Raw genomic sequence first — 25,520 nt, 5'->3', positions numbered from 1 at the left:
GATTACTAGTCTGCATGTCTGCTCAGTTTAACAGTGCTACCCAAGCAAAGGTTTTAAAATAACTTCAAGCTTCAGACTTTCTGTTAGGGAAACAGCTTTCTATCTGCCAAGCAAATGGCAGGCTTATGACAACACGCGCAAGCATGAACTGTGCACTGAGTACATTTTGCGTTACAGAGACAGCGAGGCACCGCCGGAGAAAAAGAACTTAAAACAGAGCACAAGCACAGCGACAGGGAGGCGGAGAGAGCGAAAAACTGAAGAAAAAAAAACGGCTCCCAAATAGGATCTTAAAACGGCTCCCATCGTAGAGCCGGTTCCAATCGTTCACTTCAAAGAGCCGGCTCTTTGAGCCGGATCGTTCGCGACCGACACATCACTAATTTCAACAGGAGGCAAACCATTGTGACATAGCCCACCGTTTTGGGCTAAACGAGCTTTAAAAAATGTAAAAAGTTTAATCCTATGCAAATGAGGAGCGATTTTTCCTGCCAGCGGCCAATCAGATTGTTTGGTGATGTAGTAAAGGCTTGGATGGCCTTGTAAGGGCTTGTTGTTGTTCCTAGTATGTTATCTTTAATCCTGGTCTTATTTGAACAGAATGACAGTTTTGATATTTAAGACAAGTGACTAAATGGCTAGCCTGCTTACTAGCTCACTAGTCCAGTCTGTTATGCTATTTCCACACGCTACACCACGCCCACTCAAAGCGTTGAAAGCATATGGTTATGCTGTCATGGGTTTGCACAGTAAAATAAGGAGTTACTTCACACATCGGGCCTCATTCTGGAATGCCGTTAAGAACAAATAAAGAAGACATTTCCAGGTTTGTTTTAACACTGGTTCAATTTAAGAATCAGTGCACAGCTTTTCTCAGGTTGGTCTTTCGAAGTCTGTAAGAAGATATTTGGGTAGACACTTAAGAAAATGTTTGAGAATGAGGCCCATGAGCAACCAAGCAATAATCTCACAGAACATGTTCAAGGTGAGAAGTAGTTGAAACCAGATTGCCATTTTTCTTTTTAATCACAAATCATGATCTTGCTTTGATCTTTAACTTTGACTTATACTTAACCAATTTCCTGACAAATCATTCGCAGGTAAGGAAAAAGAACAGAATCTACCTAATTTGCACACAGGATAAGGACAGGCAGGATCTCAGGATGTTTCTTGCCACCTTTTTTCCCACCATTTTCCAGGTTTAAATTCAGACAGGTTATTTTGAACGATAGAATTTGGTGGGTGCCAATCCTGTCGTAGAGTAAGAGTCATTTTGGAATTTTGAATGTAATTGAATTCTAGTTACAAAGAGGCAGCAAAGGACAATCAGCAGAGGAGTCGCTGTCCTTTCTGGCTGATAAAAGACCAGCCACACTGCCACATTCTGGATCATCGGTAATGGTCTCACTACACATGTCGGCATACATGCTTGAACAGCATTACAAAAGAGAGGACTAGGACCTAAGCAGGGAGTTGGGAAGTATATCGGATGAGATAGGGTTTTGATCTTCTGAATATTATAAAGAGTTAAGGAACTCAATCTTGAGATGAAAGCCACGTGCGAAAACCAGCTGTCGTTAATCATGACACCCAAGGTTCTTGCAGCTTTAGCTGCTGTCAGTTTTGATGAGGCAAGTTGCATGATATTATTTATTGGCTGAGAATAAGAGCTGTCAAGACTGAGCTGAAGGGGATTACCTTTCATTCAAATTGAGATATAACATTTAGCATGTTGCTTATCTGAGAAAACAGATGATGAAAATATGTGCTAAGGTATAGTAAAAAATAAGAAGACATTGCTTTGCCCTACAGTATACTCTTAAAACAAAAGGTTCTATAGCTTGGTACGTATTTGGAACCCTCAAAAGGTTCTATATAGAACCATTTCAGAGGGTTCAATATATGGCACTTCAGCGAACTATATTCGTAATCTTCAGCGAACTTGCACACAGGATAAGGACAGGCAGTTCAGCGAACTATATTCGTAATCTTTTTCAATCGTATTACTGTGATGCATGTTCTGGATGTGCAGATGGCACTGCGTGGATGCGCGCGTCCGCCATGACCCGAAAGTGGAGACTTTTTTTTGTGTGTGCGTGCGTGTTCGGGAAACTACATAAAAGGCCACACAATCAGTGCATTATATTGTACTCTTGGTTCTGGAAAGGCATAGAGCAACAGTCCTACCGTTTTGAGCTTCTAAAACGTGTCCTACAATAAGGACAGGCTTAAATAGACTTCAAGAAATACAGCACAAGAAAAGTGTTTGCAAGGTAAGTAGCCTACCCTGACTTCTGAATTCTAAAGGCATTTCAAACTAAATTAGTTTATGATGGTATCTCAGGTTTTTCCACGTCTATCTGTGTTTTTAGATGCAGAAGTGTGTTTCCAGCGTTTGTGTATCTCTCATTTTTTGCGCAATTCTCACGGAGACAATTGGATTTGTAATTGCGGTAGGTTGACTTACTGCTTTAAATGCATAAATGAAACACTTAACAGTTACAATTAAATAAATTACGGCTTTTGGTCTTTGCTGGCGAGTTTAGCCGATAAAAAAAACTTTTTAAATGCATTTTTTCTCTAATCACAGGCGAAAGAGAAGCGAGGTTGGACCCTGAACAGTGCAGGATACCTCTTGGGTCCTCGTAAGTGATAGTCCTTTTTCCCCTTCCTCTTCAGCAAAGCAGTAGCACTGTAATTGCATGCATTTCCCTGCCGGTTTTGGTGCGCTCGAAGTTACAGTGATACTGCCCATTGTCTATGGCTTGGATATTGAAATTGTTATCTGTTAAAATAATGGTGACTGATCATCCCACCCAGAAATTGGAGTGCCTGGCTCCTGGCACACTGCCAGTTTTCATTCTGGTGTTATGAGTATCGGATTATTTGGCCTAGATAACACTTTCTATAGTCAATTTCTAACATGCGAGTGTATGATGTTTGCCTTGTGGAGTACTCTCAAAGGTAGGCTACCTGTAGGCTTATATCCTGTCCCATGATAACACTTCGGTGGCCATAAGACTGAACATGGCTCGGGTAAAATACCATCATCCCTGTGTTTCAGGTCGTATTGATCACCTAATACAGATAAAGGATTCTCCCAGTGCAAGGGGGAGAGAAGAACTGCTTGGTCAATGTAAGATAGCTCCTGCAGGTCATTGAAGTCAAGGAAGGAATTGCTCTGTGACACATCTCTGTGTTGGACCTTTTCGCCATTTGTTGTATCAGTCCTTTCCTCACAACGTTAATTTTTAGATGCTGAAGCAAATGTCATCCACATCATAAATATTATGTCATTTTATTTCAAAGTGACAGCCAAATTCATAAATGAATCTTGTTTCATGTCTTGACAGAAAAGTAGTAATGCCATGCTGTTATGTAATCAGTTCAAGAGATGGTAATTGCAATAGCCAACATATTGACATGGCACTCAAAAGGTTGGGAACAGCTTGAATCCTCTTCAAATAATTGTCAAGACCACGACAGTGAAAGAGATGTCAATTTTTTTTAAGGACAATTAAGTATCCAGTAAATTAAATAATTGGCTGTTTTCTCCTGACCTTTGAAATCATGGCGTACTCAACTATGTAAAAAAGGAAATATGCTCAGAGATGGTCAGTAGAAGGAGATCATTCTGATCCTATTTTTACTTTGTCCATTCACTTTTCTTGGCATTTCATTCTTTTCACTCACTCTTGCAAGGAGGTTGCTCTTGTTTTATCAGTGTGCTTTTGTCTATGTTGCCATTCATTTCAGTGGTGATAGTCTGTAAAAAGCAATTCCATGACTCAAGCCCTGCAGGTTGCTCTGAACACTCTAAAGAAGTCATTAAAATAAAATCCCATTCCCAGTTAGCCAGAGACAGATCCGTGACTTTCAAACAGGGCAGCAGTGTGTGAATCGCCATGATTGTGAGTGGATGGGTGTGTGAGAATGAGTGTGTTGGGGGTGAGAGCTTTACAGTTTGGTAGTGTCACTAGGACGAGTTGGTTTGACTTTATAAGCTTTCAAGTGTTTTTTTCTGCCTTGCTGTTCAGATGCAATTGACAATCATAGATCACTGAGTGACAAGCACGGCCTGACAGGAAAGAGGGACATGCCGTTGGAGGATGATTTCAAATCAGGTAAGGCCACCTATGTTCATCCAGCCATGAGATTGTACACTTAAAAGTGATCTAGTGAAAAGAAAGTTCACATTTATATAGTGTTTATTTATATACCTTCATGTTCAAACACCAGAAAATGACATCCTTTCCAGGATAATTCACATGGTATACCTCAAATAAGTTGTAAAATTAATTGAAATGTAATCAAGACATTGACAAAGTTGTAAATAATTATTTATGCTTGAAAAATCAATGTTCTGCTTGAATATGTGCTTTCATCAAAGAATCTCTCATTTGCAGCAATTCTCTGCATTACAGCTTGACTGCTTCTGCACTTAATGGGTCTCACAAAATGTGGAGCAATGCTTTGGGTCTGTCTTGTTGTAGGATGATATTGGCTCCAGTAAAGAGCCGTCTACTGGTTTTAACATAGCGAAGGAGTTATGGTGAAAAGGATTTATAGCCTTCAATTTTAAAGATACATTTTACTCAGTAAAAAATACATACAAAATACTAGCACAAAAACACCCCAAGACCGTCGCATCTTCTTGCTTGAGAGATGGTGTCAAGGACTCCTCTGACAGGTTTCTACTTGTTCTGCACCTCACCACGTTTCTTCTCTGAAATGCAAACTTGTCAGACTATAACACATTTTCAATCATCTTCCACCCAGTTACCTTTTGCCCATTAGAGTCTATTCCTTTCATTGGCCAGTGTGTGATATGGCTTTTTCATTGGTCAGCCTGGGATATGGCTTTTTCATTGTCAGTCTGGGATATGGCTTTTTCATTGGTCAGTCTGGGATATGGCTTTTTCATTGGGCAGTCTGGGATATGGCTTTTTCATTTGCCAGTCTCGGTTATGGCTTTTTCTTTGAAACTCCAGGCAAGTGCAATGATGCAACTGATGTTTTATGGGCAGTATTTTATAGACAATTTGATGATCCACCTGCCTAGTTTCTAGGCCAGGTTGTTCTGTTGTGTGAAGAATGCTGGGCAGGAAATAGCCTTAATTCATTAGAAAATATTAAACAGATGAACTTTTAGGCAATAATTAATTCCAGAAAAGCCAATGCTGCAGATACTTAAGTAGCCCAAAGTAGGCCGGTTTTTAGTTCTTCCGTAAACAGCACAACAGTATTCTGTTAATTGCAAAGTAGGTTTCCTAATGATGAATTAACATTTCAAACATGAACCCAGTTTTGGTACTATAAAGTATGCAGTAGTTAATGTTATGTCAGGATTGCTACAAATATTATGTAATGTTTTGTGGTTTGAAAGGAAAGCATTACACTCATAAAAACTTTGATTGTGAAATTTTGTCCCTTTACAGGGGCTTTGAGAATAGCTGATGAAGACGTCATTCACACCTTAATTGACTTCCTTTCTTATCTAAAATTGAAAGGTAAGAATAATACCCTTAAAATATCTTTGCTGTCAGTTATTATTGAGTAGCCTTTCTGAAGATTATTGCATGTTTTGTACTTTCAGATGTTAACCATGTAAGTTTAAGTAGGATGTAAGTTCTAATGGAAACATAATTTCTGTTTCTTGCTATCAATTCTTTAGAAATTGGGGCTCTTGACAGCTTGCAATCGTCACTCACATCAGAAGAGATGGGTCAGCCATAGTTTGTGATGAGCCTCTACTCTTCTATTTACTCACCTTTGGCTTTGCCCTTTTCAGTTTAGGCTTGAAATTCACAAATTAAGCGAAACATTTCTGTTCCATCTGTTCCTACTGCCACTCTGTGGCAATTTTTCACTCTTCTTGCAACCATGGCTGTGTGAGTTGGAAAAAAAGATAAATAAATTCTTTAATGGCTTTCATCCTCTGTCTTTTTTTTCTCAAAAATACTGCTCGAGACCTCGATATTGAGCTTTTTGAAGTAGGGACATAGTGAAGTCACACACTGGAGGTTTGTAAGGATAGAAATAATAGCTATTAGATCAGGTGTTCCCTGAAACAAATCTAAATAGTTGATGCATTTTGGTGGCCCAAATGTAAAGAAATACATAAAATGGGATGAAACAGAGTGTATGAAGTGCACAGTGATACTGGGGAACACTGTTTATTGTGCCTTCATAGTTCAATCATCAAAGTCAAGAAGTATTATTTTTTTCATCACAAAAACTACTTAGACTACAACACCTTAAATTATTAAATGAACTACTTAATTCCAAATGCAAGCAGGACAATACAATCTGGGAGTGATGGGGCCACTCTGACAGAACACATAATTCACACTTTCATTGTCTTGACTAGGCACAAAGCAGTTAGATACTTATACTTAGTAACTAAAATTTAGTTGGAATGTGCCCGTCACACCCTAACGGTCAGGTTTTATTGTGTGAGTGTGATCATGTGTGGTGGTGAGGTAAAACCTTAACTGTTTGGCTGAAAGGGATTTGTACATGTTTTATTTACCATAAAACGTATTGTATACTGTATTGCCATTAACTCCAGAACATACAGTCACTAACAGTATTAGCAAAATACTTAGTATTTACAAAATATACTGTAATATACTTTTGCATCTTGTGGTGTTTACTTTGAGGGACTGAGCCCATTTATGACTAGCAAGACATAGCTGGTATAGTGTACAGCTAATGCACAATGAATTTTGCAATTGCTGGTTTAAAAAGTATCACTTGAAATAGGAAGCAGTGTAGTAATGGCTGCTAGACGTGTGGTTCCATCAAGTGTTATAAACATTTCCTGATATGCGCTGTTTCAGATTAACTAAAAACAGAACAATGGAATGACATCTTACTAGGCCTAATAGCTGAACATTCTTGCTATTGGTTCACCACTGATAAACACTCAAAATTCCCATCCCTAAGTAAAACCAAACAGATCCGGTATCTTGTTTTAAAATAACCAATGGATGTTTTTAGTATCATTCACAGAATCTAAAGTCATCTTCACATAACCCTGAGATGGTTAACGTTTGTCAGTCTCTATCAGGGCTTTGAACCAGATTTTTTTCCCAATTGGTTCGTTCCGAACAGAAACAGTATTTTAACGTTTCCGGTTTTCGTTCCAACCCTAAAATTGACGTTCCTGAACCGGTTAGAACAAAATAATAAAGTTCCTGAACCGGTTAATAGTGTTCCATGTCAGCTGCGGGACATACAAATAAGTAGGCTGATCATTAGGACTTTAAAATAATCTTATATGTCTCTATCTTGTCATTAAACATTAAAAAAGCACTATAGGCTACATTATGTAAGTGGCAACTGTAATTCTGACATTTTGTAAGTATTATACATGAGTTAAGACAAGGAAAATGTATGCCATGTTGTTAATTGGGCAAACAAAACATAACAGCATTTGGCCAAACCTCGTCAGGGCCCAATCAGTGCATTTTTGTCAACAGAGACAATACAAATATTACAAAACTACAATGGTATCTACATACATCCATCAATGTTGTATTTGGATTTGTTAGTCACGGGGTCAAATGAATAATGCTGCCGCATGGGATTCTCGCAATGTCTTCCCATCTGAACAAAAAAGTTAAAATTCCAAATATGAGAACTACCGTATTAGCCTACGTTTTAAATAAAGACTTAACAAACTAGGGTAGGTTATTCTGGGCAATAGCCAGGTAGTCTACTGCCAATGCTAACTGTCCAACTTAGCTATAATTTCATTAACTTGACCCTGCAGATTTTTAAAACAATGCATTAGAAATTCGTAGCCTATCTTATAGAATTCCTATTTAAAAACAAACATGTGTGAGATACTTGGTACAATATTTACCTCTTCTTAAGATTGAGTTTGAGAGACTGGTGGCTACAGCTTGTGCATAGATTTTATCCGATAAGGCTACTAGCTGGCGGCGTGCGGCAAGGTTCTCTATCTAAGTGAACGACCGGAAGAGAACATCACCAATCATATTGCATTTAGGAATCTTGTGAAAGAGCGAAAAAATAACGTTATTAACCGGTTACCATTATTTTAGGGAAACGATTCTGATCCGGAACATCATCTTTTTTTAAAGTTTCTGGTTTCGTTTCTGTTCCTAGCAAAACATCAAAAGTTTCTGGTTTTCGTTTTCGTTCCGTGAACCGGTTCAAAGCCTTGGTCTCTATATCTTCCATCAACTTGTATTTAAACTCATCATAACAAGCCAGCCATAACCAACCATTTGAAAACAATTCACACAATGTGTGGGAAGCAAATGATTTTGTTTACTTGTTTGCATCAATAAGGACAATCACCATGGTAATTTGTTTCCTGAATAGTCCAGGTATCCCCCATGATCCTTCTCTGTCAATGAAGAAATCACTGATAGAAGTGAAGATATGCTCTCCTCTGGGCTGAGAGGTGCCTAAAGAAGTGAAGAGAGAGAAGTGCTCTTGTAATAAACACCATTATGTCACATCACTATAATAAGTATAGGAGAACATGATGAGGATAATGGCTGGCAGCTTGAGGACATTACCTGTGGGCCCCCCATGTCAGTGCGCACCCATCCTGGGTGTAATGCCAGGCACAGAATACCTTCAGTTTCTAGATCTGTGGCCAGACATCTTGTGACCATGTTTAACGCAGACTGCAAAGGTTCACAAAACACATCACATCAACATAACTTAATGGTGGAAACGTGGTGAACAAACAACTCTGAAAACCTAATGCATTCAGGAGGCATCTAAATGGGTACCTTAGATGTCCTATAGGCATAGCTTTTAAATTGGGCTCCATCTCCCCAGTTCAGTTGAATAGATCCTAAGATGGAGGAAATGTTGATCACCGCAGCTCTATGAACACCCATTCCAGTGTTTTGTTCTGCAGCAGCTCGTAAATGTGGTAGAAAGGCCTGTCAACAGACATTTGTACAAACATTTATATTTTAAAATACATGAGACAAATACTTCCATGAAAATCTCCAAGAGGTTCAGGATAAACTATTTGGTAAGTTAAACATGCATCCATTGCTGTAATCTACAGTACAAAAAAAAGTGAACTGTCAGTATTCAGATAACCTTGGTGACTGAGAGAGGGGCAACAGCATTGCTCTCAAAGGCTTTCATCATTGCTTCTGCAGTCACAGTTTGAAGGTCGGTGGAGACGTTGATGGCTGCATTGTTTATGAGACAGTTCAATCCTTCAGTTCCCACGATGGAAGCAACTTCTTCAGAGGCAGAGTGTATGCTTGGTTCACTAACAACATCTGAGAATGGTGAAAGAGCCATACTTTTGTTAAAAAAAGACAAATTAATTTAATCAAGAAACTAATGGTTTCAAGAATACAGTTTTTTACAATTGCTAAAACACTAAAACCCATTGGCTGAACAAAGTTCTCAGTTGCCTGAACTCATGAAGCTAATTGTGCAGTCTGTTGTCAATACCCTAAACTATTTCACACTGTAAAACACAATTTGCAGGTCTCACTTAGACTTTTCAGCAAAACTCATAATCAGTCTTAAAACACATTCTGCACTCTAATTCACATGTCATCCATACTGGTAAACACAACTGGCAACAATCAAATACAAATAGAGAACAAATGTCAACCACTCAAAATTGATTTAACTTGTATCAAATGATGTGACACAACCAATATGAGCCAGTTTAGGGAGCAAACAGGTTGTTGAAGGTGGGAAGGAGAAAGTCTAAGAAAGAATAAGAAACAATGTGAGGGGAGGAGGACAAGTAAACACCACGTTGACTCCTTTGATTTGTGTCCCTTTTACTGTGGTAGTGTATACTGTAGTAGGCCTACAGTGCATTGTAGGCTGTATAAGGACAATCCGTAAACAAGTTGTTTGGCCCTGAACATTGTGCTTTCTATTTGGTACAGTAACAGTACTGATTGCCCAATAGATTTTGACTGGTTGCAGGTTCATATCAACAAAGAACAAGAGTGAGTTGTGAGTAGTGAGATGCTGGGTACAGTACTATAGGGGTACAAGAAGGAGAAAGAACCAACACAAATCAGAGCAAAGCAAAGTAGTAATTTCTGATACATTTATATTGCTACTATGAGAGAACATGTTTTCATTCATCAAAAGTCAATGATAGAAAAATATGAAATTTGTTTTGAGGTAAAAAAAAATGTACTTCTCCCTGTGTGTTTTCTATTTTTGGTGTATTGTTTACTGACTGCTTGAAAGTGTATCTAATTTTGAACACTTTGTTTATGCATTTTGCAAGAGGATTCAGAGGTTTTGTAAATAGTGCTTGAAGATGAGGTTTTGTGTTTAGAGTTTAGAGAAAATGAGTGACTGTTTCAAGAATGTGTTTTAGCAATTGTAAAAAACTGTAATATGGTCAAACAGAGTAGGGCTTACCTCAAGGTCAACAAATGTACACATTCCTCACACATAAACATAATGTGACATTAGTGATCAAACATTCTGTCTGTTTGCCCTATATGCATGATCATTTAAAACTGAAATACTCAATTTAAAGGATGAAATTAAACTGAACTTATTCTTAAACTATTTATGAAGAGAATAGAGAGATGTTCCAGGACTAAAAGACAGCTGGGTTCTACTTTTCTGATGTGAGTGTGACAGCATCTGAGCCATATTTCCAAATTCCAGAGTGGAATTTAGCGAAGGTTGCCTGCCTGGGATAGTCCTCATCTCATTGGCCTTATATTATCCAGAAGGCTATTGTAAAAATCAACCACCATTTCATTCATGATAGGCTACTGATCCCGACTTGTCAAAACCGATGCGTGCTGCTCAACACAAACGTGTAGGCTACTCTTAACATGTATCGTTACACTTGTTTATTGGAGTAGCCTATATTGTCATCTTCAGTCAGTCTGTGCGCTATAGCCATCAACTAAACAACAAGTTACTTAAGCCTGATAGAAGGTAGCATCTTAGGCTGTAACATAGGCTACATTATTCATAAAAGTTATTTGATCTTGCGAACTGTTATGTGAGCGCAAAGGTGAAATAAATTCAAACTCGAGTCTCTTTCACATAGCCTACCTATACATCACATTACACCTACATCACTGTCAGATAAAACAAAATATGATGATGATAACTAATTACCATTTTCCCTTAGTTTTCAATCACTTTTTGGAGTTAATGTTGAGCCGTGTATCTCTACGGACCTCAATTTCATTACGATTTTTTCGACAGGGTTATACAGGTGGGCATTGGAAGTGGCTGACTGATCTGACTTAGCGTCGCTGCTGAGACCTAACTGCTGATATGGCTCATGAGCGCCATCTGCTGCTCTCTGTAAAAACTCAGTGCTACTAAAAACAAATCAGTCAAGCTCATGTTCCACAAAGTACAATCTACCAACAAATGTGTTGAATGTTGTGGTAGATGGAGACTTTAGTTATCTCTATGGACATAACCTAACAGTGAGTTCGACAAGTCTCTCTTCGTGGCACACGCGAAAGTTGCCTTTAGTTTAGCTTAACAAGATTCTAGAGCTAGGTAGCCATTTCATATGGCACATTCAGCAATTCGACTTACCCAGTGCGACTACATGAACTCCTGGGAATGATCTGGTGATTTCTTGTAGTTCCTGAAAAATAAATTGCTGGTGCTGAGCAAACAAGATCATGTAGACCGTTTCATTTAGTAGACTACTGCACAGATTTAGACTATGTGGAAATACTCCACATAATTAATTTAAATTAAAAAAAAATTCCTGAACAATATAATTTGACATCATTAACTTACCTCAGCAGTGGCTGGATTCCTGGCAGTTGCTATGATTCTCTTCGGCCTCTCTTTCCGTTTTACTAAGTCCTTCACCATTTGCAAACCTAGTCCCCGGCTGGCTCCTGTTATGAGGACGGAGCTGCACCTACCTAGGTTTTCTGTCATTGTGCTAATATTCTCCATGTGAAGCCTACGCGGAATCATGATATACAGTACCCTTTCAAAACAATTCAAGAGCTTTAGCAGAAAGTACTGCCTTTAAGGCGACCAGTGTGTGGAGGCGTGGCTTCCATTTCATAACGACTGCATTTTTCCCAGAGCATTTTGGCCTCAACCTTAGGTTAGGTCCCTCTGCCTTCAGGTTTATGTTGGAGAGGGAGACGCAACACTCATGAGAGCTTTTGAACTCAGTACATCCCTGTGCCTTGTATGATGATTATGACAAAAGGGTAATACATATGTAAATACACGTATCAAATAGCATTTTTTTTGTTCAGTAGCTTCATATGCAGAACTAAAATAAAATATTATTTTTAGAATGTAAAATGATCTTCTCCTAGGTAATACAACTGTGGCAACATGACTACAAGCATTATAAAAATGTCTAGGTGATCTACGGAAGAACTCTTGTCAGAGGCTGGTTCAACCCTCACATCCAACCCACTTTGTTGAAAAGCAGTTGTTTATGCACGAGCAGGTAGGATGGTAGCTAACTAGCTTGATAGAAAACGCGATCTGATCGAGACTTCATGTCCCCATCTTCCATAAAGGTTTGTGGTCATATACACTAATTTTACTGATAGTATAGTCATACCATGTTTATTTCATCTGTCGGGAAAATATAGGTAATGTTTATTGGCTGTCCATTGTTTCAGAAAATTAGTTCAACCATACTTAATTTTTTTCATTAATCTGATGTAGTTAACAATTACCTTGCGTTAGATAAGTTAGCAAGGTTGCTAACGTTCAATGAACTCTTGAACTCACTGTATTACAAAATTACCAAGAAACTAACGTTGGTTCAAAATAAAAACCTTGATAGCGTTATCTTTAACTGCTAAGCTTAATACCATGGTTATTTCGTTTGCTTTTACAGAGTAAACTGACACTGGAGTTGAGGGTAAGTTAGGCAAGGCTAACTTGCTAGCTAACCTTACTTAGCAAATAGAGACATATGTCAGGACCTTATTTCGAACCAAATCAAACTTAAACTTACCTAATCAAGATGATAGATAGTATCCGACGCGTGTACAGAGATATAGGGAAGGATAGTAGTCTATAATCATACACACAAGAACATTTAGACTGCATTGGAAGTGACAATCAAAATTGGGCTCTTGAAACGTTCCAAAGGTTCAATATCTACACAAACGATTCTGTCTGATAGATCCACCCGCAGTAAAGTAATGGAGAAGAACAAGGATGAGGTTGACATTGTACAACAGGAGCTGCCTGAAGAGTGTTTGAACTATACCTGTTCCATAATGCCGCATGGGGTCCAAAGTGATGGAATCGCTTCCATTGAGGGCTGCTGTGAAGATAGAGAGCTGCTTTATCTGCCAAGAGAGGTTGCAGAGGACAAGTCAGACTCAAACACTGGGTGTAGCAGCTTCAGATATTGCTGCCCAGTTCCGTGTGATCAAAATCCTCCAATGTCCCACTGTCCACCTGCTACTTATCAAGATATCCTGCCCACTCCTTATCATTACATGAATCCCACTCCAGGGCTCAATTCTGGAAATTGCTCATGGACATCTGAAGGGGCATTGCATTATGGAATGTTGTCAGTAAGTGCAAATGTTATGTCACATACATGAGCCCACTAAACCGTTGTGTCTTTTTACTTTCGAACGCTTAACCATAAATTAGTTAATAGGCTTACCATTTCTCAAATAGAGAATAAGAAACCTTCTGTCATTCCATCCCAGAGAGAAATATGTGATGCTGTGGCCAGCATAAGCTCAGATGCCACAGAGGACCAGTCAAAAGACGTTTTCATGAAACAAGACGCAACATTAGGATTGAGAGACAAGCCGGATATCTACCAGCATGTAAGATGATTTTACTGTGTACTAGCCCACCATTTATAAGGTATAGGTTGAACCATCTCTTAAGTTTGATTGTACTGCAAGGCATTATTATCCCACTATTACTTAAGTAGGTCTCAGGTGTTGTGGTAAGAAGGAACAATGATAACAGCAATCCATTTAAGGTTGGTTGGTTATCCTGACTTTGGCATGTGCTTTCACACACAGTCACCCACACCTTACAACAGACAGTGAAGTCTATTGTGTTAAGGAGAAAATATTATTTTGTCTGTTATAAAATGTAAATGTTCTCTGCTTTAGGGCAACCATCCAATTGTTTTTCTCTCACCCCATGACCCGCCAGTGGAGAACAGTCATGCTGTTCAGACACCCAACGTCTGTCAGGTCAGACCCTATGGGAGTTGTGACACTGTTTTTCTTGTTTTTTTTTGTAAAGTATCCAGGGTTTTGACAGCTATCTCCACTGCAGGTTCTGCGTGATGCAAATGGCAGGCCGCAGGTGGTGGTTATGAATCACTGCAATCCACTACAAATGATTCACTCAATGCCCTCAGGGGGTCATAGTTCCACCAGCCCAGAGCCACAATTTTACAGTGCACCACGAGGCAACACCCCTGAGTTATGCCCCCCATGTGGCAATGTTGAGGGTAGGTATAAGGGCAAAATAGCTGTTTGCAGATATGTTTAAATTATTGACAAGATGAACTTGTTTGTAGGTATTACTAGCATTACAGGTGCCTTTATGCCAAACTACTACATGCTTTTTTGCACAGAAAAATAGGGTTTTCTTTTTTCATGATATCAGAACTTACCATACATTTCCATACTTATTATCAAAGTCCGTCGAATTTGGCCAGTCAGAGTTAACAGGCTTCACAGATTTGGGTAGTCTACAATGGGCAAAGATTCCCTGTAACTGATTTTGAAGGTTGAAGAACTTCCAAAAGGAAGTTTGTCCTTGGCTTTGTCCATGAGAGTATTTTTTTCCAAGACTAAATGTCAAATTTTATTTTGAAAAAAAAAACAAGAATGTAAAATAAATTAAAGTTTTAAAATATGTTTTCATTCCTCTGGTCAGCCTAATTCATTTCCATTATGTTTCTCCTATATAAACAGACATTGGCCATTTCGATTACACCAGTTCATATCCAGTGGACCAAAGGATTCTTTCCTCCTTGCCAGGGCCATGCACTGTACCCTCTCAACAGAATATGCCCTCCGGCCACCAGGTCCTACCCTCCAGTCCATATGGTCCTCCTGTTCCTGTAGGCCCTGGCTACAGCTACAACATCATGCCTGGGCCCTACATTTCACAGGTTAGAGAGCGATGAACTGCTGATAGTGTAATAGGTTAAATAAGTCAGTCATTTTGCATTTACAACACTTCTGGTCTCATTTTTCAATTAGGAGAGAGACAGTCCATGAATGTAAACCACAATGCAAGTAATATCTTTAAGTGTACCGCAAGTGCCACACTGAATTTGTTTTGGTTTTAGGGGCAAGCCAGTTTGACTGCAGCCATTTTTACAGCTACAACTTCCTCTTTGTCTTCATCTGAATTACTATCCACAGCTTCTCAGTTTCTACGCTATAATCCTTAACAGTTGACCTGCCAAGATATAGTTTGTCAACTCCTGGCTAAAAATGTTCAGTGTGTTCAACAATCTTGAAAAAGACATAGACTAGAACTAGTTCACAATGAATGGTTATGGATGCATTTGCTCATTCAAAGTCTGTTTTAACTTGAACTTGTTTAAAGTACAGCAAATGTGAGTCATTCTTTCAGCTGTTTGTCCCAATGCCTGAAGTTAGAGAACCATATGTTTATTGTCCATTTATACTTTGTTTCATTATCTCTGTGGTCTTAGCATTTCCAGTTGCAAAGTACCCTGATTTATGAAGCCCACAGTGAACAAATAAAATATGTTTTCTACCTCTTCCACCATTTCTCAGTCAGTAAGAAATGCTTTAGCTGTCTACAGTCAAGAATTAAAATTGTATCACCTCTCAATTATCGCATCATTTCCCCTTATGAATAATGAAAAATAAATAAATAGAAAAACTATATTGTAAAAATACAGGCCTAGTACAAACTCAATGCAACAAAAGGGAATACACATATTAGAAAACTTGTGAGAGTACACCTGGAATTTCCCATTAGTCTAATTGCATGAACATGGTTATATAAATCGCTTTGGCACATAACTGCAAGATTAGATTAAACTTGCAGAGCAAGAGAGCACATTCTTTGGTCAGATGAGACCAAGATAAATGTGATCGGCTCAGATGGGCTGGAGCATGTTTGCCGTGAATCTGGCCAGGACTTCCAAAGTGAGTGCATACCCTTGTGACAGTGAAGCATGGAGGTGGGGCTGCATGGGAGCGAAAGGTTTTGGAGTGATGACATCAAAAATGCCAGTGGATTTACCCAAAAATTGGCTGACGAGATGGCTCCCAATCTCCAGAAGCTTGGAAGGTTGAATAATCCAGCATGAAAACGATCAAGAGCACACTGCCAAAATGATTCAAGAATATCTTAAGAAGAAGAAAAATCAAAACTATGAACTGGCCAAGTTCGTCACATGAAATGAACCATATCGAACACTTTGGGGGTATTTTAAAGAGAAAGGTAAAGCATCACAACCCCTCCAGCAAAGAGCAGCTGAAAACAATGTCTCCATAGAATGGCAGAACATCTCTCAGACGTGCCGAGAAAGAGTGTAATTAAAAACAAAGGTGGACATATTAAGCATTGCAAAAACAAAATATTTTAAACTCAGTATTGAAAGGTGTACTGGCATTTGTAGCTACCTACTGAGTTCCTACTGTGGGGCCTGCATTTTTAACATAGTAAATCTAAACTATTAGTTTGTAATTTTACACAAGAGCAAATACCCCACTGTCCAACTTAGAAGTAATTCAATTATTGTAAGGTGTTACAATCTTGAATAATTTAGCATTGAAGGGATATAACACAAAGGTGTACTGACTTCTGGTGTACTCTAAGATGTGTAGTTTAGACTGGGGGTGGGATCGAAGCTTGCACAGACATGCATAATATTATGCCGGTTGTCCATACATTTTGCATTTTGTTAGGTTTGTGTCAACTGCTTGATATGTCAGGTTTGTGCAACCAGGTAAGATCACTAGGTGTATTGGTCTCATTACTACATTTTGATTCCCTCTAGTTCCATCAGAGCCAATACCCTTTGTACCCGGACACGCTAGGATTATATCCTGAAAGCCAGCCAAAGATGATCCAAAGACAGTATGAGCATACAGCATCAGTCATCTAACAGATGTTAATTGTTTTTTTCCTATGTGTTTTTGATTGAATTGCAAATTTAGTTTATCACTCTTACAACAGGTTAAGTGGAGCACACTGGGACTCCAAATCCCAGAGGAAGCCTTGCAACTGCACCAAGTCTCAGTGTCTTAAGCTGTATGTTATCTCCTCTATGTTTTTATATTAACATTGAAATTAGAAAAGAGTTTCTGTCGTTTTGGTCTTATGATGTGAATCTCCTTAAAGATATTGTGACTGCTTTGCAAATGGAGAGGTTTGCAACAACTGCAACTGCATCAACTGCTGTAACAACAATGAACATGAGATTGAAAGATACAAAGCCATCAAGGTAAATCAGGTTCAACCATTTAGCAATACTTGGATTTGGGTGATGTGAATTAATACTGAGTTGAGATTGATCAAACTTGAGATCAAAGTCCAGTCCATGGGTTTATACTGTTCTCAACACTAATCTGAACATCTGTTTCCCACTTCCCTAAGATTTGTCTTGAGAGAAACCCAGAGGCCTTTCGTCCAAAAATCGGCAATCGTAAACTTGGAGACCCGAAAGGACGTCACAATAAGGGCTGCAACTGCAAGCGCTCGGGTTGTCTGAAGAACTATTGTGAATGTTATGAGGTAAGGAGAAGTGACATCTTAATCTTGGCATTTGACACTACTTTTAACGAGCCATTGATGTTCCTGATGTCCATATTTTGATTTTCAGGCCAAAATCATGTGTTCCTCCACTTGCAAGTGTATTGGCTGTAGAAACTATGAGGAAAGCCCAAAGAGAAAGTCAATGGGATGGGCAAGTCCCTGTAGGAGCTCGTTTGAGGAGGGCATGGATCAAAAGACTAGGTAATGAGGCTCTATTCTTGATTAAGCTCATTAAGAATGACACATGTTTCTCAAAATGTGTTTTCTAATGTCAACTGAAGATAACAAACCTTAAGAATGTTGCCTAACTAGTGCCAGAAGAAAGTCTGAGAATAGATTTGAGAAGTCATAGTGGATTATCACAAAGGGCCCACTGTTACACCTCATCACTGGTCACAGTGATTCAGCTTTTTTCCTTGGCATGATGTTTTCACTCCCAATGCGATCATCTGCTCTAAGGTCAAACGCCCTTTTCAACTTCAAACTAAATTGAATGTGTGTTAAACCGTATTAGCCGTGGGCCTCGTGCGTCTTGGTGAGTGGAAGTTTCAAAGGGTCTGTTTCTCACAAAGCTGGTTTTATAAGCATTTGGTTACACCTATTGCATGTTTTAAAGTTGGTCACTGAGCTTGGTCACTGTGCTTGTGCTGATAACAACCCCCCACCCTGTTTAAAGTCTTTCATTCTTTAATTCTTTAGCCTCCTGACAGGTTGAAGACTTATTTATCTCTGTCACCATGGATCTGTGTGTTGATAGGTGTCCACTAGCGTGCATCACGCTTGACGTGGTAGAAGCCACATGCGGCTGTCTCCTGGCTCAGGCTGAAGAGGCCGAGAAGGAAGGGTGCACTTTGTCTCAAGCTGAGCAAATGATTCTTGAGGAGTTTGGTCAGTGTCTGACGCAAATCGTACAGTCGATATTCAAAAGCAACGGCCTGCCTGTGTAGTCTCCGGAGAGTAGAGGCGAGAAGCCTCTTCCACGGCTCAGGACATGAGGGAGTCATGTGTGTTGGTCATGCACTTGTCTATTTCTGTTTTCATGTTGTTTTGCTTTGAATGCATGTATGAATCAGACAGTTTGAAATGGTGTTCTCAACTGCACATTGCTCCCAATCCCTACTTTAATTTATTGTATACATTTATTTATTTATTTATTGTATACATTTATATATTATACAGTTCCCTACTTATAAGTCATAAGTTGTCAACATTGAGTACCAAAGTGAGCTGTGTGGTTTCTTTGAGTCACTTCATTTTTGTCTTAAACAATGTATGTAAAAAGGGAATGTACAATAATTTAAAAACAAAACTAACGTCTACTTTGATGAAAGATCAGCATTTATATTTCTCTATGTTAAACTATGATTTAAATTGTTGATAAATGTTCAAAATAAATTGTGTTTATTTATTTAAATTGTGTTTACATAATTAAGAGTCTCAAAAAATTAACCCAAGACAATGTCCTAAGTAAAAATGTTGGTTCACAGTTTGCCTTGAAGACATACAGCACCTGAACATCTGTCAGTTCTCAGCTCCAACAACACTTTGTTGAATGACAACAGGAAGGCAGTTTTCCAGTTTCCAATTTACTGATGCTCTGATTTAAATGTGACTGGAATCACAAGGTTTAGTTTTCTTTGACATGGATGAACAGCTCTAAGACTATGCCAAAACATAATGTAGTGCATCATATCTCATGATAAGTCATGCAGTCATTTAAGGATTCAGTATCCATGCAGTTAAGTGTAATCTGACACAGTCAATGTACAGTATCTGCTTACTCTTGTGTTTACTATAACATGTCAGGATCCTTGTTCATTTATCATGGTTTGACATTCTTTATCCCTTGTGTTTTTCCCCCCATCTCTGCATTTAAGAACCAGAGTCAACATAAAGCAATTGATTTTCATTTAAGGCAGGTGTGTTGTTGACGTCAGCGTTTGGTCAAGCTAATATAATCTGATCTAACCGAGATGGGAGGCAGCACAAGTAAGAGAGGTCTCTCACAGGGGGTTGTATTGAACCTGAGGTCCTGTTGCTATTCATGGCAATATAAATGGGGCCTGGAACATTGCTGCAATCAGATGGTATCGCAAACACGAGGGCTTCCTTTCTTTTGGACATGGTAAGTGCTAAATCAGCCTGCTACAGATTTGCAATTGCAGGTGCATAGTGTGGTAGAGAATTAACAAGTTACTTTGTTTACAGGGACAGAGAACAAGTGTGTGGATATATTTAATTTTATTTGTTTTGATCATGGAGTCTCAATGCTCTGAAAGGGTATGTAAGGGTAAAAATCTTTCTCAACATGTTTATATCATTACTATGCAGAACCTTTTTCAAACTAAATTGTTACTTATCTCACAGCAAACTTTACGTTCAAATAACTGGGGACCACAGTCAATGATGTACCTCAAAGGAAAATGTGAGTATTACTTTCAGCATTCATTCATCAGTACAATGCCATACCACCACAATTGAGGTGGTTTTAGTAAGGCAAAACGTCATCCATCAATATCAACAAACATGAGTTGAATGACAGAAAATGTAATATTCTATTGGACGTATCAAGGAGGCTTCTATCATATTTCTTATATTGTATCCATGAAAAGATTAAATGTTTCTGGCATCTCTATTGATAAACAATCTGGTTCCATCTATATGCTTTGTTACAAGATGTGATTAGATGGAATAATAGGCTAGGCTATTATACCTATTTCTACTGAAATGTCTGTCTCAGAACATTATCTTGAATTTATGGGGTGTGAAAATACTGGTATAGGCTACATTGACATTTGCACCACCTCAAATCGAGGAGCTGATTTTGCTGCTCAGAAGCTCTCGAAGCAGTTTGCATATAATTGCAATAGCATACAATAATTGCCCAGGCATTAGCGTTGGTTGTTCCCAGACAGTCAAAAGAGACATAGAGCAAAGCTATTGTTATGTATTTTCCATGTGAGTGTATTTCAAAAGAACTCTGCTCATATTTTTGCAGATGGCAGAAGACATGAACCTGAAATTCTTGATAATGTTTATGAATCAGAGATGAGCAACTTGCTCACTGTCATGAAAGGTAGGTTGTGGATTGTCAGATTATTCAATTCCTTTTGCTGCAGATATCTGGTTTGTTATGGTTTTTGGTCACCTGGAAGGTCATGTGATAATTAAGTCAAAGAGTTCCATTAAAACTACATATTTAAAACTGATCTGTACTCTAATATTTTGCCCAAGGATTTCAAAAATTGAGGTCAGTGGATTCCAGAAACCGCAAGAGGATGTTCACGTCTGAGAATCTTATGCTTCGTTATGTGGATTAGAGGTGGATTGTGTATATGGAGTGCTTTATTTCACGTGATTATATTATATTGTTCAGGCAATGTTTGTTTTAATGTCAAGTCTTAATGTCAACTGTGGTATTTAATAAAAACAAAGTTTGGAGAAAAATATGTGTTCAAATACCATTACCTTTTAAAAGCCTGAATGAAAATGTCTATCAAAGTAAAAAACACAGCTGATACAGTACTGCACTCTTGGTGGCCAGGGGTAACCTTTTAGGTTCTCAGATGTTATAGCCTGAAATGACTTCAGCATATACATCCTCAGGCTTAATTAAAACGGGTAAGTTCAAAGCAAGATATTTGATCTTAAGTAACAATTATTTCAGATGTATCCAGCATTTGATCATTTACCCTCCCTGTGTAGTCTTTGTTTTTCTGAAAAGAAGCCATGAGCCATATCCACTTGGGGAAGTTGCTCCCATCTCCCAGCATCTGAAGTGGTAGCCCTCCTGCATTCCAAATGGTGTAAGGACTGAGCCAACAAACTATTTACCCTCTGCAAGGTCATGCTCTTGGTTATTTAAGTAGGGTTCAGGTACCTGGAGGGAAAATGCAATGGCAAAATATTTATTCAAAAGCTTAATCAAAAGAGTACTACTTGATAGTACTTACAATAAACTCATTCCGCAGCAATGAAACGTTCCACAGACAGTGGTCTGAATGAATGTGTACATGTCTTACTTTGCTGGTGCAGCAATACAGATAGAAGGCCGGAGATTTGATTACTGTATAATGTAAAAACATAATCATCACTAACGCATGTAGCAATCACGCATGTATATAATAAAATATGCTGTTGAATGGAGATCAGAAGCTGTAATTCAGCAGTTTTACCATGGTTATTAATAACTTAATCATAGTTTCTGTTGACGCAAACATGAGGAATCATCGGAGTGAACCTTTAACTCATCTTGACTAACAGAACTGGAAAAATACAAAGACTAAGCATCTGAAACGGTGGAGATTCAGTTGCAGTTGTTAACTGAAATTGCTACTGAGTCTCCAGCTCTATCCATTAGTCATGCACTTCTCACATCTGACATCTAACAAATCTGACAGAAAGCATACAGATTTTGCTAGTAGTAAAATGTCCACCCAAAACAAGGCAATGCTAAACCATCAACAATCGTTATCTTACACTTATCCTATCCTTCTTAGTTGGCCTCAAAATGGTCTCAAGAAACTAACAGACCTTGGGAAATTTGTGAGAATACAGCAGTCATTTAAGTTTAGGCAGGGTCAAATCATCAGAGGAAACCCCTAAATTCTTCTAAACGGATTGTGTTCTGTCATTAAAACAGTATTCAGCCCTTGCAATCAGACTTCACATCTTACGATAGACTTAATATGAAAATAGAAATAGGGCTCATTTAAAAAAAAAAAAAAGCTAAAGCTATTAATTCAGTGTGTCAAGTCATTTGTAATGACAGGGAGCAGAGGATTGTACCAGGTCTTATCCAGATGTAAGATTCCATTTCTCTAACATTTTGCTGATGGCACAGACAGGCTGAGTCACAAAATGATCCACTACCACTTGATGAGATAGTGTTGCTTCACACGAAGTTGACACTGCAAATGGCACTCCTTATTGAGGAGGTTATACAGAAATAAAAAGTATGGACAGTATGGAGTATACACCTTAGGCTTAGGCACTACATTAAAAGTATGAAGCACCACTACCACAGTGATACCACCAAGACACTGAATGTCTGGTTAGTGGGTCAGTTGGACAATATTCAATTCTAATTTTGAATTCCCTATAGCAGTGGAATGGTGGAGTCTCTCTGGATAGTTTGGACAAGCCAATATTTTAATAGGAGGATATGTTACGAATGGCATACAACACAATTCATTTCAATCTGTATGACTGTGTCTCAGTCTGCTGCAATTGATTAAAAAAATCGGCAAGCTGTGGTTAAGTTTTCTAAGGGAAATGAGAGGCTGTGGATTGTCTCCCACACTCTGAAAAGTTTCTGCACTGCAGAGGGGTCACAGAGGGGTGCTGTCTCTACTTCTAACTCAACTACCGGTAAATTGACTCGATTTAATTATTAGTCATGGTTGATGAGTAGAATAAATAGGCTACCTGCTCCGAGTGAACTGGATCGCCTTGGTAAAGTTGAGGTGTTGTTTTGTCAATTAATAGCTAACCTTCGTTACCAAAAGGCTATTTAACAATTCGTTCTCTCATTGTGCAGATATTCTTCCACACTACGCTTCTGTGCCACGTCACAAACTTTGTTCCTTTACGCTACTATGCAAAAAAACTAGCACTATGTGTGTTCATGTGTACGTGCATCAACATGGGCTATTCCCAGTGCAGGGCTTGCTTCATAAATGCATACCGACGCTTGGTGGCATGGTAAACGGAGTAGGGTCAAATGAGGACACGACCAAACTGAAACAGCTTCTCCAGTGATCTAATGTGGCTGGCCAATTAAATATTAGCAGTCCAATATGGACGTATCTGATTGGTAAACGTACACACACTTTTTCTACTTTGACCTCACAGCTCTTGGCAGGTGAACAAAATTTCAACCGCTTATCCTGAAGGACGTGGGCGACTTGGAGTTCTTCGCTGCGAGGCTGCATTCTTACTCTTTGGAAATTCTGAAAAAGAAAGGCTACAAACGTCCACAAAAATGTCGGGACTGAATCGTTCTTTTACCTTGCTCAGAACTGCAATAAGACCACATATTATCCCAAAAGCCAACATATCTGCCAAGCCAGCAAAACATGTCCTGGGTGTTGGTGTAAGTATGATGCCACTGTTGCGCACTTACCGCCCGCAGGAGACATCCTGCGTTTGCGCTTTTTTAACATTCACCTATTGTATGGATTGACATGGAATTTAAATCGAATTGTAATGTGAAGTCTAGACAGGTAATTAAACTGTGACTTGTTTAATACGTTTATACCCGTAATCCTATTATTTAGCCTACCTCGTATCCTACCGTTGTTAATGGCGCAGCAACCTCCATACTACAACTGCTAACTAATCTTAATAATATCCATATTCATGTATTTCCTGATTGATCGATCTTAGAGTATTCTTCATCTCTGACAAAACTAATTAAGAGTAAGTTAATATGGTAGGGGAAACACTGCAGATCAAACCTGCAGTGGGGAATGTCCTTCACATAGACTTGGCTACTTGGTCACACATTGCCAGGAACGGAATGCTTCCTTGAAAGTGAATTTGTTTGCGCTATTGGAAAGGTAAAAGTGAAAATGCAGTGCGTGAGGTGTGCTGTTTTTCTTGTGCTATTTCTTGTGCTGTGTAGACTACAGTCGTCTGTAATCGGCTCAATGAGAACAGCCCTGTTGTGTACAAGCAGTAAGCTTTGAAATTGTATTAATTTAAGCAAATGTAGGCTAGTGCTTAGAAACAAAACCGCAAACGCCCAGAGGAAAACTCCGATTAATATTGCGTTACAGTTCATTTACTTAGGCTAGTTGTTTGCACTTTTAGCACCATTGTTTATTTAAATACTTTTAGTCGAGTACATGCGATTTCATCCCTACACATCCACATGTGCTTGGAAAGGTCACGTCAATGTTTGTCCTTTTTTGATTTGTCTTTGACACAGGAACAAGCATTTGTGTTGGGCGTCATGTTCGTCACTATACTGGGGCCTTCTGGATGGATCCTGGCCAATTTGGAGAACTACAAAAAACATGACTGACATGAACAACTGTGATCCGCGATCTGTCAATTCCTTCCAGATGAACCATCCAGTGTGCTTCTCTTAATAAATTCTTGTACCTACACATTTGCTCGCAACCTATTATTTACATTTATAAGCAGACTGACCTGCTGGAACGAAGTTAGGACATGGTCTCCAATTAAATATAGGCTCAACTTTTAGGACTTAGAAGATGGGCTGTTCCATGCACTTATTTCACAATACAAATTAATTGTACATTTTACCAAAAGGTATCCTGGAGACTTCTTGAAATGGGCTATGGTGTTAAACTCAGGTAATACGAATGGCTGTCTGCGCCACCAAATAAGTTTAGTCCAAGGCATTGGATATTTAGAGGTGCTTATTACAAAATCAATGTTTATATCCAAAGCACCAAACATGGTTATTGAGGCCATGCCATTTAGCTTGCACAAACATATCAATTTTATTTCAGCTGTCATACTTTAACATTCTGAACTGTGGAGCAACATCAGCCACATAATAACTGCCTGATATCTGATGCAGACATGAAGATACCCATCATGTGCTATTTCTGCTGCCTTAACACTGACCTCTATTGTATTTGGACCATGTAACAAAAATAGAAATGGGTCATTTACCATACATTACCAACCACACATTTGATCTCACAGGCATAAACTGCATGACAGATGTGCTGCATGCTGATGTGTGGATAACAAGCTTCTCCAATCTCCATCGAAAAGGGTTGGTCATAAAGGCATCTTGC

General features: G+C 38.8%; 4 protein-coding genes across 4 annotated transcripts; 3 read left to right on the top strand and 1 right to left on the bottom strand.

The window, feature by feature from the left end:
• Positions 1-2,372: 2,372 nt before the first annotated feature.
• Positions 2,373-5,736, top strand: gal (galanin/GMAP prepropeptide; the record flags this gene model as incomplete). Its single annotated transcript, XM_080842862.1, has 6 exons — positions 2,373-2,453; positions 2,591-2,645; positions 3,065-3,136; positions 4,038-4,124; positions 5,439-5,510; positions 5,675-5,736. 6 exons carry the CDS (start codon positions 2,373-2,375, stop codon positions 5,734-5,736), a joined length of 429 nt encoding a protein of 142 aa, XP_080698988.1.
• Positions 5,737-6,170: 434 nt separating this feature from the next.
• Positions 6,171-12,002, bottom strand: LOC308368242 (C-signal). The gene is made up of 6 exons (XM_080842375.1): positions 11,770-12,002; positions 11,560-11,611; positions 9,097-9,284; positions 8,775-8,930; positions 8,556-8,666; positions 6,171-8,441 (listed from the first exon to the last, which is right to left on the bottom strand). The coding sequence occupies exons 1-6, from the start codon at positions 11,953-11,955 to the stop codon at positions 8,328-8,330; spliced, it is 807 nt and encodes a 268-aa protein (XP_080698501.1). The 5' UTR covers positions 11,956-12,002; the 3' UTR covers positions 6,171-8,327.
• A 4,157-nt stretch (positions 12,003-16,159) lies between these two features.
• On the top strand, positions 16,160-18,692 carry tesmin (testis expressed metallothionein like protein; the record flags this gene model as incomplete). Its single annotated transcript, XM_080841790.1, has 6 exons — positions 16,160-16,275; positions 17,167-17,241; positions 17,332-17,434; positions 17,587-17,724; positions 17,813-17,946; positions 18,503-18,692. 6 exons carry the CDS (start codon positions 16,160-16,162, stop codon positions 18,690-18,692), a joined length of 756 nt encoding a protein of 251 aa, XP_080697916.1.
• A 4,905-nt stretch (positions 18,693-23,597) lies between these two features.
• Positions 23,598-24,857, top strand: cox8b (cytochrome c oxidase subunit 8B). Its single transcript, XM_080841916.1, has 2 exons — positions 23,598-23,839; positions 24,677-24,857. The coding sequence occupies exons 1-2, from the start codon at positions 23,729-23,731 to the stop codon at positions 24,770-24,772; spliced, it is 207 nt and encodes a 68-aa protein (XP_080698042.1). The 5' UTR covers positions 23,598-23,728; the 3' UTR covers positions 24,773-24,857.
• Positions 24,858-25,520: the final 663 nt, after the last annotated feature.

This window comes from Sprattus sprattus (assembly GCF_963457725.1).
Source record: "Sprattus sprattus genome assembly, chromosome: 7".
Lineage (NCBI taxonomy): Eukaryota > Metazoa > Chordata > Actinopteri > Clupeiformes > Clupeidae > Sprattus > Sprattus sprattus.
This window is presented reverse-complemented; position numbering and strand designations above follow the sequence as displayed.

What these genes read in the sequence shown, in the direction of transcription:
- LOC308368242 (XM_080842375.1), bottom strand. Translation starts at nt 11,955, where the DNA reads ATGATTCCGCGTAGGCTTCACATGGAGAATATTAGCACAATGACAGAA. An exon ending in CCCCTCTCTCAGTCACCAAG is followed by an intron (nt 8,931 to 9,096) that starts GTTATCTGAATA and finishes GTCTGTTGACAG; the next exon opens with GCCTTTCTACCACATTTACG. An exon ending in ATGCCTATAGGACATCTAAG is followed by an intron (nt 8,667 to 8,774) that starts GTACCCATTTAG and finishes GAACCTTTGCAG; the next exon opens with TCTGCGTTAAACATGGTCAC.
- cox8b (XM_080841916.1), top strand. Translation starts at nt 23,729, where the DNA reads ATGTCGGGACTGAATCGTTCTTTTACCTTGCTCAGAACTGCAATAAGA. An exon ending in AACATGTCCTGGGTGTTGGT is followed by an intron (nt 23,840 to 24,676) that starts GTAAGTATGATG and finishes TCTTTGACACAG; the next exon opens with GAACAAGCATTTGTGTTGGG.